Below are 14,934 nucleotides of genomic sequence, written 5' to 3' on the forward strand. Positions count from 1 at the left end.
TAATTACTGAACTTTTGGTAGGCTGTTATGTTTGATGCGACTATGCTAGTTATGCAGATGTTTGTGCTTATAAAATGTCAGTTATATAACTCCATTTTTGATACTTTAGGAATAAGACTGCAAAAGTTGGGGTGTGTCATTGTAATATACCTGGAAGATACTGGCTTGGGAAAACTTACCAACATTCCTGTCATTTATTTTATTTAGTGATTTAGAAAATTTACATTTCTAGTTTCTTTGAATGTAGAGCAAAACATAATTATTTGCCCTTTTTTTTGCTTGTTTTCAGCAAACAATTCAAAACTTTACATTTAAAGTCATAACAGATACTACATATAAAAAAATCACAATCTTTGAAATCAAAACTCCACATAAACAAAGATCATTTAAAAAATTTATATGCATTTTATAATGAATTACTAATAATCAGATAAAGTTGTAAAACAGGTAAAAATTAAGAACATCTTAGTGTTACCAGTCTGTATTTACTATCTGTTACTGACAGAATCACCTCTTTTTGAAGAGGCAGCAATTCCACAAGGAAAGAGAAGGAAAGTACTAAACCTTCAATTTTATGTGAAACTGGGCACCAAGTTTTTGATGGCTGATAGTGATGCAGAAAACATTGTTTCTAGGACAGAAGCCACAAATGATAATAAATGTATATAGCTGGCTGGAGAATTCTGGGAGTTGAAGTTCACAAGTCTTAAAATTGCCAAGTTTGGAGTCCTCTGTTCTAGATTGTGGGGGGAAAAACAACATAAAAGTTTCTATGATGAAATTTATTTTATATTTACCTGACAATACCAAGTAAACTGCATGCCTTGAAATGGGGTGTGTCTACAAAGATACTGTAGATATGGCAGATAAATTATAGTGGCAATTTTGTATAGAAATGGAGGCTTAATAAACAACCAAAACAGCAATACATTATAAAATGATTTTATTTTCCTTTATTTCCCCCCCAAATTGCCACATATCAATTGGAGTTCACAAATTATATTATACTATTATGTGCTCCATGGTGTAACACATTGTATAAATTAGCTTGTGAGTTTATGTTTTCAGTCTTTTCCTATGATTCCAATATTTTTTTCATATATTTTATCACAACTAATTACCCTTTATGGATGTGTGTGAGATATTCCAAAATGTCTTTTATCAATAAATGTCCCACATCACTCATGGAAAGTTCTTTCAGACAAGATATTAGCAAATATATTTGAAAACTGATCAGGTCAAATTGACCAGGACTATGTGACCCAGATGATAAGTAGTGATTATTACTAAAGCTCTGCAAATATACAGTAAACCTTTAATAATTTTCTTGGTATTTTTAAAAAAATCTATATATTGATTTCTTTCCAGGCTGAGAACTTTGTCATCTAATATGGAGCAAGACTGACAACTGAGAATAATGCTAACATCAAGACCAATCACATAATTCTTGTTAAGAAAAGATGCTATAACAAGAAATAATTAATACTGTAATAGCATTAAATAATACAGCTGTAATATAGTGAAAAGTAGTTATTGAAGAATATTTTTCAAGATGTGGGCAAACTTTGGGAGTCAATGGGTACTATACACAGGTAATCCTCAGTTTACAACCATTTACTTAGTGACAATTCAAAATTACAGTGACACTGAAAAAAAGTGACTAATGACAGTTTTTCACACTTACAGCATCTTCTTGGTCATGTGATCAAAATTCGGGTGCTTGCTACTGGCGTGTATTTATGACAGTTGCACTGTCCTGGACTCGTGATCTCAATTTATAACCTTCCCAGCCAGCTTTCAACGAAGTCAGTGTGGAAGCCAGGTTTACTTATCACCCCATGATTCAGTTAACAAAAGTGGCAAAAAGGTTGTAAACTGGGGCAAACCTCACTTAACAACTGCCTTGCTTACCAATAGTTGTGCTCAATTGTGGTTGTAAGTTGAGGACTACCTCTATAGAGATTATGTCATGCTTTATGCTTTCAGAAAAGAACTGCTACGACTAAGAATGGCTGCTATGATCAGCATGGTCAGACCTAAAACACACTGTTAGACAAAAGGTAAATGATTGAAAATGAGCTGTCTGTCACTTTGTTTGCAGCAGAGACTAAAAGCAAACATACAAATACAATTAATTTCTCCATAATTGCCTAGAGCATTAGCAATGAAAATTTATTTAAAATACAAAATAATATTACTGTAATGAATTGTATTAGTTTCAGTTCATGACTATTTAGGAAGGTGCTTTGTATCTTACCTGTAGTCATAGCCTGAAGCAGGAGTGTCAAACTCACGTCATTACGGTGGCATCATGTGACGTATCGGGACTTTCCCCCCCTTTGCTAAACCAGTTGTGGACGTGGCCGGTGCATGATGCATCTGGCCTGTGGGCTGGGAGTTTGATAGCCCTGGACTAAAGGATTTCTGGCCCCATTTTCTTTTCCTAAGGAAGTATGACTGGCTTCCTGGCTGTCCTGTTTAGAGGAAAATATTTTCATCTAGATATATATATTTGGCAAATATTTAACCAGATCAAAAGATGCTATCCAATTATAACTGGACAGCATATGATATATTTTTCTAAATTGTTTTATATATAAATTACGTGTATTATTGTTTTTATTATTTTTAAATTGTATTTTTCATTGTCATTATATTGTTTACTTCTATGGATTATACTGTAGATAAAAATACCAAATGAAAGTCTGACTAATTGTGAATAAAAGCATGCATGGTATGTGTGCACTGATATCCAAAATAATACATTTTATGAATAGTGTAAATGTATCGATGTCTACTCATATAGAAACCTAATTTTAAAGTAAAAATTTCTTGGATTCTAGATATAAGTTAGCAGTAACACTAAGATTAGAGCATTTATTCATACTGAAGAGCAAAAACAAGGCTGTTTATTTTATCAGTGCAATGCTGAAGTCCCAAAGGCACTTGCAACAGTTTAAAATTGGTTTATCAGTTTATAGCTGTTCCAAAACTTGCTGCTCAATATTGATGTTTAAGGTTTGAAGTGATATAATAGGAAATTGTGGGGAGGAAATAATATTATGTGTATTAAATCAAATTGAATTTAAATCATATTTATTTTTTATCCCGAGATCTGGCCACATTTGGGAACCTGATCCTATCCTTGGACTGCTATGATTAAACAGAAATTCTCTCTCTCTGTTCAAAATTCTTAATACTTGTTTTGCTAAGCAAAGAAATCTTATGATACCAATGACTTCATTTGTTGTGAAGACTTAACAAACTGCATAACACCAAAAGAAAATTTAACCTTTTATGGGACTAGCAGAAAACTATTTAAGAAAGAACTATTCAAGAATGGTGATGGTCAGTTTATGTGTGAAAGCTCTTTGTTTTGATGTGTTAAGTAGCCAAACCAATTCAACAATAAAGGCAACGTACTTCATTTACTATAACATTCCCTTCAGTTGTAACACTGATGGTGTGTACCCCTGCCATGGATGCTGCTGATAAAGTTTCAGTTATGATGGGCTATTCTATAAATACTCCTGTGTAAAAGAATACAAGTAGTCCTTGACTTATGACCAGGTGGTTAACAAATGTTCAGTTACAATGAGCTTGAAAACAATTATTTATAATCTGTCCCTGATGTTATGACTGCTCCACCATCTTTGGAGTCATGAGATTGCATTTTGGTTGCTCAGCAACCAGCTTGCATTTACAATTGGTTGCAGCATCCTGCAGTCATGGTGATTGCTTGTTATGGGTTTTTTTGCCATATTCCAGCAAAAAAAAAAATGCCCATTTTATAAAGCCGATTCACACTTATGAGCAGATGGTTCTCTTAACAGCTGCAGTGACTCACTTAATGTCAAAAAAACTGTTTTGGATTGAGTCTGGTTATGCAGTGCCTTCACTTAGAACTGCAAAAACTTATGACTGAAATTTTGATCCAATTGTGGTTATAAGTTGAGGACTATTTGTATCCTAAAAACTCAGAGAAATCATTATTTTCTTTAGTAATGATAATTATTTCAAACAATTCATTGTGTGCTCATGTTTTTAAAAAAGACTTCCTGAGATTAGATGCTAGCTCTTCAAAAACAGATCAGCCAAGATTTTATTTATAGAATTTGGAAGTTGTTGCGAGAGAGACTGGCTGAGCCAAGGGGAGGAGTCAAATGGGGAATTAGTCTGGAATCCCTATGTGAGCATAAGACAGCAAATGTGACTCCCTTTCAATGCCATTAAATCGTATCTAGTTTTACACAGGTACAAACTGTCAGAGAAGATTCCAGTGTATAGGCTTGAGGAAAAAAAACCTACAGCTAATTGAACTAATTGAACACCAGACTTGAAATTCTAGATCTAGAAAACCTAGAACTATGCTGCCTCTAAGTATAGTATATAAAATCATACATTGCAATGTCCTACCTGTCAATGAATACTTCAGCTTCAACCATAACAACACAAGAGCAAACAATAGATACAAACTCAAGGTTAATCGCACCAAACATGATTGCAGGAAATATGACTTCAGCAACAGAGTGGTCAATGTCTTGAATACTCTACCTGACTCTATGGTTTCTTCCTCAAATCCCAAAAACTTTAACCTTGGACTGTCTACTATTGACCTGACCCCTTTTCTAAGAAGTCTGTAGGGGGCGTGCATAAGCGCACCAATTGTGCCTACCGTCCCTGTCCTATTTTTTATTTTTCTTATATGTATCCATGTATTCATAACTATGTTTTTACTGATTCTTGTTATCTTGTAAGCAACGGACAAAAGTAAATAAAAATAAATAAATAAAACTCTTAGTATGGAACTGACTGTGCCTGAGTCTAATTTCTCCACTGTCTCCTTTCCAAGAAGTTACCCTAACATCAAAAACCAGGTCAAGCTGTTAATATTTGACAGGACATGACTGTTATTCAATACTGTTGCCTGCCTCATAGCTGGAAATCCACTTTCAGACCAAACTCCAGACACGGGATCAGAAAAAGCTCAATAGGTCACAGACGTGGAAGGTCCCACACTTACAACCCATTAGGGAACTCAGCTAGATATCCCAAACCCTGGCACTCACTCCCACAACCCTTCTTCAACTCACATGATTAAAGATAGTGGTAATGAAATGCCGTCAAGTGATATATTCTAGGAGGGAAAAAAACGAGCTGGAAAACCCACCCATCATTGTCCTAACCTAGTCTTACATTTGGTCAGTAAAGACAGCAGCACTGGTCATCTGCCTAAGGATCAGCAGTGGGGGGGGGAAAGCAAAGGTGCACCAAAACACTTTCCTTCTCCAGCTTTGACACAACAGGAGAATTGCACTGGAAGCGCCCTTAGGAGTCACTGCTGCTGAACGGCTTATGTAGGCACGAAACTCCTAAATAAGAGTGGGTTAAGGTGAATTGACAAGCGTGCTTCACCATTCAGATTTAATCTTTTAGGTATCTTTAGTAGATCTCTCCCACATTACGTTATCCGCCTTTGTATTTATACAGATCCACCATCCCGTCATACTTTGCGAGCCAATTCAGTTGCGGACACGCTTAAGAGTGTCATTTTTGCCGCCCGCTCCAGCTTGCCTCGGCCCCGCCCTTCATCATTCCATAAGCCCCGCCTCCCCGGAGTTGGCCCCGCCCCACCCCTTGGGTTTCCTCGCGCGTCGGCAGCCCCTCCTCTCGCGATACGTGGCCGAGGGGAGGTGGGGTGGGCTTGTCGCAGTGTCCAGCGTGCTCTCCGCTGACAAGAGCGCGGAGGGATGCCTGCCTGGCAGCTAAACTGGGAGAGAGGCGCTTCCCGAGATCGCCTCCCCCTCCCTCCGCGGCCATGGCGGGCTGTTTAGGGCGCGAGCCCCCCCCGCGCTGAAAAGTTGCCGCTGCCACCCCTCCGCGTCATGAGGAAGGGTCGCCCCCGGGGAGAAAAAGCGGGGCCCTCGGGGCTCTCGATTCCCCGGAACCTCGAGCAGCCCACCCGGGTCCCTTTAGATGCTTCAAAGAGAAGAGCCTATGCGGCGGCGGCGGCGGGGAGTGTGAGAGAAGCGGAAGAAGCGGGTCTAGGCAGCGCCGTCGGTAGGGAGCCGCCAGAAAAGGTACTGCGGCGGCTGGGGGGGTCTTTGGGTCGGCGGGTCTGCCTGGTCGGGGGACGTCGGTGCAGCCAGGGATCAAAATGGTGGTGGTGGTGGTGGGTTGATTATGGAGGCTTTACGTTCGGGGGTGGGGGAGAGAGATTTCTAGGGGTACCATGATTGCTGGTTGGAGTTATCCAATGTGGACAGCCGGATGCTCCTCCGTCATTGCAAGAGGAGACGCTGGGTGGGTGGAAGGGGGCCATTGTGGTGGAGATGCTCACTTCCAGGGATGCCGAGAGAGGCTTCCCCTGCTGTCAAAAAACTCGTGGAAACTTCGGCGTGTATTCTTGTCAAGCCCAAGAATAACAACCCCACAGAGCCTTTTAGGCTAATTGCTGTAGTAGAGGATGATCACACTGGATCTATTAGGGTGGGGACATGCCTTCCAGGGTGGTTCCTATTTGTAAACTGCAAATGGCGCTCTGGTGGGTGTTCATATATTTGGTCCAGATCAAAAAACATCCCAGTAAGGGACAGGTAGGTAGGACATTTTGGTATAGATTAGTAGTGCTTCTGTTTGGTACTCTTTATTATTACTATAATTTGCCCAGTAAAAAAAAAAAACCTACAAAGCGACTATGTGGATGATTTATCTTCTCTAAAAGCTAAAGATTAATTATATAATGGATACATTTATAGGTATGATCTAAACCTTCCAGAGGATTATAATTACATGATGCTTTGCCTGGGTGAGGGAACTTAAGGTTGTATACTACAATAGTAACCTGAGGTAGCTTGGACAGAGAAATAATGATTGGGCCAAAATTTCCTGGTGAGTTTAGTAGTTAATTAAGGACTAAGAACCTAAACGATAATTATATTTGCAGGACAAGTACTCTAGCCTATTCGAATATGCCTTCAAGTGGGCAATAATAAATGGTGTGGACCGGTGGAAGGAACAAAATAATTTATCTTGTAATAGAGGATTCATTAAGAATCTTTTGAATAGGTACTTTTACAATATAGGTACAGTATTAGCCCTGGTCCCACACATGGTACTATAGCAGGTATCATTAAATACTTAGCTGCAGCTGATATATGAAAACTAATTTAACAATTGGTGTTCCTAATCAGTGAGCTGCCCAGCTTATTAGACACTAGTCATGACTGAATCATGGCATAGTCCATCTTTCTCTGTAAGATTGCATTGACTGAGGACTAGTCATATTTTAAGTCAGTGAACACTATTTCACATACAGGTAGTCTTCAACTTACTAACATTCATTTATGGACCATTCAGAGTTACAGTTGCACTGAAAATAGTGACTTATGACAGTTTTTTACATTTATGATGCAGTATTCCCATGATAAAAATTCAGATGCTTGGCAAATGACTTGTATTATATTTGCTTTCAATGTTCCGGGTTATGTGATCACCTTTTGCAATCTTTTGACAAGCAGATCTAATGGGGAAGCCCGAATCATTTAACAACCATGTTCCTAACTTAACTGTAGTGATTTCTTAACAACTCTGGCAAGAAAAGTCATAAAAATAACTGTCTTGCTTAGTGAGATAAATTTTGGAGTTAATTGTGGTATTGTTTTAACTACCTGTATTACAGAAAAAGACTTTAATGCCATAATGCTTATGCTGATCTGCAAGGTTTGAAGAGATGAATCAAATAAAAAATGTATGTATCAGGGGTGGGATTCAAGCTGTGTTACTACCGTGTTTCTCCACCATTACGGCCTCCACCAATAGGAAGGCCCAGCATGATTTCTAGGCATGAGGTGAAATTAAGCCGCACCCCCAAAATTTAGGCCTATTTAATGCATGCGTTTCCCCGCCATTTTTCAAATCATTCGTTAGAACTACACGAGGTAAAGAGAAATGGGGGGAAGGGCAGGGGGTTGGGGAGAAAACTTGCCTTTAGGAGTGCCCTGCAGGTAGCCTAGGCTAGAATACCCCGATCTACCGATAGAACATCAGCTGATAGAAGCTCCCTGAAGGCAGAGTCCCCAGCCGCTTCGGGGCGAGGTGTGGCTGCCCGTGTCCCCTTGCCATTAGGCAGTGTCTTTTGGGCGATGGAAGCTCCCCAAGGGCAGTCACCAGCCACTTTGATCAGCCGGTAGAAGCAGCCTCGGGGCAAGCGCACACACACACTCCCCTCACCGTGAGGCCGCTTCTACCGGCCGCTTCTTACATGGGGACTCTGCCTTCGGGGAGCTTTCGCCGGCCGATAGAAATGGCCTCGTGGAGAGGTACATGCATATGGGCCGCTCTAGGTGGGGGAGGAAATTAAGTCACCCCCGAAAAGATGGCCTAGCCATTTTTGGGGGGCTCAAAAAAAAAAAAAGGCCCGGCCTTATTTTGTGTGAAACATGGTACCAATTCGGTGACTACGTATTGTAATGTGTGAAGATAATCTAAAAACCTATCCCACATAAATATCCAGATGGACTTAGTGCCAGTGATGATTCTTCCGCCATAACAAATATTTTCTACCTGCACAAATTTGAATCAGCTATCAAAAGTTATCCATGAACTTTAAAATACAGACCATGATACTTAATTAAACTGCTTAATTACATCAAACATTTGCTCATTCTACTAAAAATAAATAAACAAGATTTTGTAGAAATTAATTCCTTTTAATTTCTTCTAACAATCTTTGAAGGATTGTTCTCAAAATGCTTGAAAAATGCTTGCTTATTTTTGGGAGAAGATGATAAATTTATGTATATATTTACTGGGGTGCTTAGGTCCATCTAGTTGCAACTCTCGTGGGAGATAATAGGTTGTGGATGAAGCTGATTACACAAATATAAGATGACCTGTGAATGGGAGATGTATGCAGAGATGACCCTGATGGAAAGAGTTCCATCTGAAAAAATTCTTGCTGGGAATATTTTTTTAAAATTGGATTTAAAACTAAATGTGGTACAAGTAATTAAGCTTAGGTAATTAAAAGGATTGGGTTTAAGCCTACCAGCAGTTTTCACTTCCAATCAGGTAATCATTTTGAATATTGCATTCTTCCTTTGAAACATTTGCTAAATAGTATTCCATTCCCCAATGTGAGCAATTCCCCCCCCCCACTTGGAGGATGAGGATAGAACAGAAGTTGATAACCTTATGCATATCTTGATATAAATTTCAAAATTTGAACAGGTACTTTTATAATAGCTCAGCTTGTTTCAAATTGCTGCTCTGCTATTGTCTCAATATGATGACACAAATAAAATTTATACATGTAAATGTTCAAAAAAACCCTTATATTTATGAAATTTCTGAAGAAAACACCTCAGGAAAATTTCCCAATTTTAACTTTCCTAAATAAGTCAGAATTTTAATAAATTAAGATGTAATAACATATTAAGAATAACTTTTAAACAATTTAAGGTAATTCAGCAGTAATACAGAAAATCAACACAAACTTTAAATGTCAGGGATTTTTAATGAAGATTGTAGTATATAGTGCTAGTAGAGACAGATTCTTCAAACATGTATATATGTATTTATGTACATCACAAATTCATTTTTATGAATATTGTATGCAACCATGGTTGTGTATTTGGGAAATAATGTAGATCTGGCTTTGGAAGGGTGGAAGGAATTTGAAACATTACCACCTGCTCAGGAGACAAACAACTTTTTTAGACTGCCTTTTTGGCATAGGAGATAAATCAATCATGATTTTTTAATCTCAATTTACATCCAGATTTTGGAAGTTACTTTTTAAAAAATTCCGGGATATTCATTTGACATATTCTCATTATCTGCAATTGAATAGGTAGATGAAAAATATAGCACATTATTTGAACAGTATTTACTTTAGTATGTCTTGTATCAAAAGGGCACTTATTTATTGCTTCTTGCAGAAATGGTTACAACATTGCATTCCTCCATAGGCTTGTCCCCCACCCCATTGCTTCTCCACAGCATCTGTCTCCACTATTCCCTATAATAATGTCATTTTGCAATAGACATAAATCACTGCAATGGCTTATTTTCATATTAAACAGATTTTGGGAATGACAGATAACCTTTCTCCACATTCAGTCCATTAAAATAAGATTTCACTGTATTTCAGATGGTAAGAAAAGTTCTTTCAGTTGCTTTAAAATGGAATACATCAATCCTGCTTTATTTGAGCACCCCATTGCTGGTTTCCATAAAGTTCTAAATCTTTGCCTCCTTCCTTCCTCCCTCCCTCCCTCCCTTTCTTCATTCTTCAATAAGATACAGTGATGTTTATACAATATTAACAGAAAATTATTGACATTCTATTATTTAGATAATTTGGAGGGTTGAAAATAGAGAAAAAAAAAATATTCTATCAATATTAATTACACTGTAGGATGATAATTACAAAATTTTTCTTTTCTTAGAGACAGACTGCACAACTTCTTTTAAAGGAATGGTTAGATTTGGCCCAAACTGCATACAACATGTAGCATATATGCACAGACAATCAGGCAACAAGGTTGTGATGAGGGATTTGGTGGGGGGATTTCATTAGGTTTCTGCTTTTCTTTTGTCTGTCCAAGACCATGAGATTCAAAAGTTATTGTCCCCACGCCTATTATACATTAGCTCAATGGCCTATAATTTTGGCTATACCTGCCTGATTCCATGCAGGAAAGGACCATTAGAATATTGTATCTGATTCAATGGAAGGGCTATTCTTAATCAGAGATTGTGTTAGGGAAAGAAGATTTTTTTTTTTGAAAATTTTATTTGGGTTTTCACAAAAACAAAATACAAATAAAACATCTTTTTTTGAAAATAGCATGGTCCCAGGTTATCACTTCTTCATACAGACACAAAACTCAATTTCATGCTCATTTTTATATTCTATTCCATATCTTATTACCGTTTTATATTTTCTACATAGTTTTTCCCCCTCTTTTAAATTTCTCAACTTTATTTTAATTATCTTATCTAAATTCAAATCATTATATTTATATTTTTGTCTGTCCTGTTTCAATTTCATATTATCTTTTCTTATTAAACATTTTTTCCCTGTAGTTACCAATTGGAGTATGACACCTTTATATTTTTTAATTTTATCCATTCAAACTCTTATTTAAGCTTCAATGTATACCTTTAAGATTATAGCATTCAATATAATACATAACTTCCAATCGAATTCTGCTTAGTACATTCTTAAAATACACACTATATTCTTTAAAAAAATTATATATATATCTAAATAAAACAAACATTCCATTCCAATTCAATTCTATCATTAATATTCATTAAAATCTTAACATCTTTAACATTTCTTTTCAATTAAATATCATACTTCCTTGGGAACACTTATAAACTTTTCATAGTTAATTCTTTTTTTCCCATATTTCTCACTTATATTTTTATAAATCATTACAAATAATTAAAATGTTCCCATTTAATTCTCTCAATCACTTTAATTCATTTATTCATTAACAAACATTCCACTACATTACAGTAAATATTTTATCCATCATTTTAATCATATTTTCTAAAATTATTTCCGTTTGTAATATAACAATGCTATCTTATGTACCTTTGCAGAATCCCTTTTGCAATTAAATTTTCACCCATTATCTCTAAACAAGCTTATGGTTATAATCCTTATATCTTTTCCCTGTTTCTCCATTTCTTGTTTCTGTCTTTTACAACTTCTTTTCCTTGCCTTCTTCCCCCCTCTTCTTCTCCCTCCCCTTTTTACCCCCTCGTCTCTCTACTTCAAACTCTCTCATCTGTAATCCCCTCTTCTGTTGCTTTCTAATATTATGCTTATCTTTCAAATTGTTCTTCTTTTTGGTTGTTTTTTCTAGTCTTAAACCTTTCACTCTCTTTCCCCCCTTTTCTCCCCCCCCCTTAAAATTATTTGATCATTACAGATGGCTTCTTCTTTGTCCCAATCTTCTTGTTCTGCAAGCGTTTCTTGTTATTTCTCATAGTTCCAGATCTCCATTTCTAAGAATTGAAATACGAAGCCAAAAGAACCTCTCCCTTCTTGTGCATCTTCTTTCCATTTTTTAAAGTTTAATTTTCAGTTCTTCTTAGAGTGATACCATTTTAAAGACTTTTAAACAACCACCCAGTTAATTTTAGTCGTCTAGATGCAAAAACCAAAAATCACCAAGTAATCCAAATAATCCAAGGCTGTTTCTTCTTGCTTCTTTTTTCCACTTTCTCTTCCTGGGGTTCTATTATTTTGTTACCAAGTTTCAGTTAAAATGTATCTCTGAGGAATCTTGTTAAAATTTCACTGTAAGTTCCTTTTAGTTACAGTTCCATTCCTTAGTTCCAGGCAGTCTCCTCCATTTTTCCAGATCCTGCCCTTTTATTCTTTTTTTTTTCTCCTTTCCTGCTTTTAAAAACTTTTAAATATCCAGAAATCTTTATTATCCCTTTGACTTTTATTTTCAGCTTAGATGCCTATTAATGTCAAAGTGGATTTTTTTTTCAGTTTCTTGCTTAAGTCTCTTAGCTGTCAGTATAAGGAAGGGAAGAAAAAAAACCCGAATCCTTTCCCTTCTCTCTCTCCTTTCAGCTTCAAAATCTTCTTTGGGAACAATGTTATTAAATTTAAATTCCAGGGTACCTTACGTTGTTGCTTTTTCGATTTAACCAGGTCAACCAAAGCTTTCTTTTCCTATCTTCCTCCTGCACATTCTTTTCCAGTTCAATTCTTCTTTGAGGTGGCCATTTCTGACCACCGCTGCAACCGCCTTCGTGAAAGGGAGTAATGGCCAGCTGGGAAAGAGAGATGCGGCTCTCGACCCTTCTGGTAGTCTCCCCCTTCTTCACCACCTCTATGGGGTGGCTTAGCCCCGAAACCAGCCGGCTCGGGGTGCACTGGCAGTGAGCACAGATCGAAACCACCCACAATCGTGGATTTCGGTCTGTCGCCGAAGAGACTCAAACCGGAAGTTTCCAGGGGGAGAGAAGATTATACTATCTGCAATTCTAATACACAAACTGCTTCCCGAACTAGCATACATTGAACTCCAGGATAAAAGAGACATTTTGCTTCATGCCAATCGAAACTTCAGTTACTATTGTTGGAAGAAGCACTTTCTAGCTCCTAAGATCTAAGTCTGCATCTATTGATCTTTACAAGCTGCTGAGCCTATCTTCAAGAGAGGAAGGACTTGTCACTGACCCCACTTTCAGATTTGGGAAGACAAAAGACTGTAGCGCTGGTCTTGGGAATGGGTAAGGAGTGATCAAACTGCTAAGGAAGGAGTTTGAGTAAAGATTATTCTTCAGAAAAAGAAAAGTGAAAAGCAGCACAAAATATCTTGCCTTATTTTTGTTTGGTATAAGCTGAAATAGACTGAAGTTCTAAGAGAGTTTTGTGTTATTCTAGCCTGCAACAATAAAGAATGTTCTTGGAATCCTATTGTCTACCTTGAAGGGCTGACAATATAGAACACATCAGACATATTGAGTCCCATTGAACTCAGTTTAAAGTGTAAGATTATGCTGATATATATAATACTTTATTTAAATGTTCAAATGCATCCTTAAGATCACATCTAGGAAGCAATGAGTAGGTATTAGAATTTAAAAATTTGAGGAAGCATACTTTTTTCTTGAGTTCTTAGGAAATCTAGAGAAATCTAATTATTGGGTAGATTAAAATATTTTAGAAATAAACATTATTACGGACTTATGTTTTTTCTGACATAAAGGAGTCTAATATATAAGTCCCAGGTGGTAAGGAGTGTGGCAGTGGCTCAACATGTCCATTGGCCACCATATCGTTGGATTTTATGACACATCTACCAAAGTAAAAAAGAGAATATCATTGTAGTGGTGGAAGCTTTAACTAAGACAGCTCACTTCATAGTCTCCTGATTCTGCCCACAGCCCAAAACTGCTCAGCTAGTTTTAAATCTACCATTTACATGGTTTAGCTTGGCTTAGCTTCAGACTGTGGCCCACAATTCACTGCTAGGTTTTGAGAAGAGCTTTACCAAAGTCTAGGGATCCAGATTCACTTATCTTCCATTCATTACTTGGAGTTAGATACTGTAGTAAATGGAACTAGAAAATGGGATTCTGGAATAATATCTCAGATATTTTATTAACTACCAGCAAGGCAACTGGGTGGACCTCTTAGCACAAGCTGAGTTTGCTTATAATCACAACATGCCTTCAGCCAAATGACGCCATTCATGGCTAACCAAGACTCCCACCCCCAGTTTTTTCCACTGACCTCACCAGCTTCCTCTGTTCCAGCTTCAGATCAGCCCTTATAGGAACTACAACAATTTATTGAGTTCTCCAAGCTCATTTACAGAAGACCAAGGATGATTATAAACACTTTGCTGATTGTCATTGCCAGGCAGACCCACTGATAGCCCTGGGGAACTTAGCATTTTTTTTATCCATCACCCGTCAAAAGAAATTGGATCAGTGGAAGCTCTCATCAACCCAATTTCTTTATGACTAAAGTTACCTTCTAGTTTCTGTGTTCATCCTGTATTTTATCTTTTTATCATTCCTTGCAACCCTCATTGCTCTTCCACGCTGGCCTCCGCCAATTGTAATTGAAGGGAACCTGAATATGAAGTAGACTGCATTCACGACTCCTGGTTCCATTGGGGACTCCGATATCTGATGGACTGGAAGTTTTATGGACCAAAGAAGCATTCTTGGGAAGATGTCAAAGATGTTCATGTTCCCTGCCTCACATACCTGTTTCATTAATAGTACCCAGAGAAGCCAAGGCCTTAATCTACAGAAGAGAAGGGCCTTAAGGAGGACGATAGTGTCATGGCCAGCTCAGACTTGGAGGACAAAGAGTCATCAGCAGCTTAAGGGTATTCAGCTGAAAGTTTTGTCTCATAAATAGAAGAGGTAACTATCGCTGGT

General features: G+C 37.5%; 1 protein-coding gene across 7 annotated transcripts in view; it reads left to right on the forward strand.

Moving 5' to 3' along the window:
* Positions 1-5,639: 5,639 nt before the first annotated feature.
* Positions 5,640-14,934, forward strand: part of MAST2 (microtubule associated serine/threonine kinase 2) — a 134,716-nt gene continuing 125,421 nt past the window's right edge. For 3 of the 7 annotated variants that reach the window (XM_087929845.1, XM_087929844.1, XM_087929851.1), the window contains exon 1: positions 5,686-6,080. In XM_087929845.1, the coding sequence (XP_087785971.1) occupies positions 5,886-6,080 (195 nt within the window). In that variant the 5' untranslated portion in view covers positions 5,686-5,885. Of the gene's footprint in view, positions 6,081-14,934 lie in introns of all 7 variants that reach the window. The other 4 variants (XM_026707022.2, XM_026707023.2, XM_087929843.1 and 1 more) reach the window with 4 other exon arrangements.

The sequence above is a fragment of the Pseudonaja textilis genome, chromosome 3 (assembly GCF_049901715.1).
Source record: "Pseudonaja textilis isolate UNSWEBS1 chromosome 3, rPseTex1.2, whole genome shotgun sequence".
Lineage (NCBI taxonomy): Eukaryota > Metazoa > Chordata > Lepidosauria > Squamata > Elapidae > Pseudonaja > Pseudonaja textilis.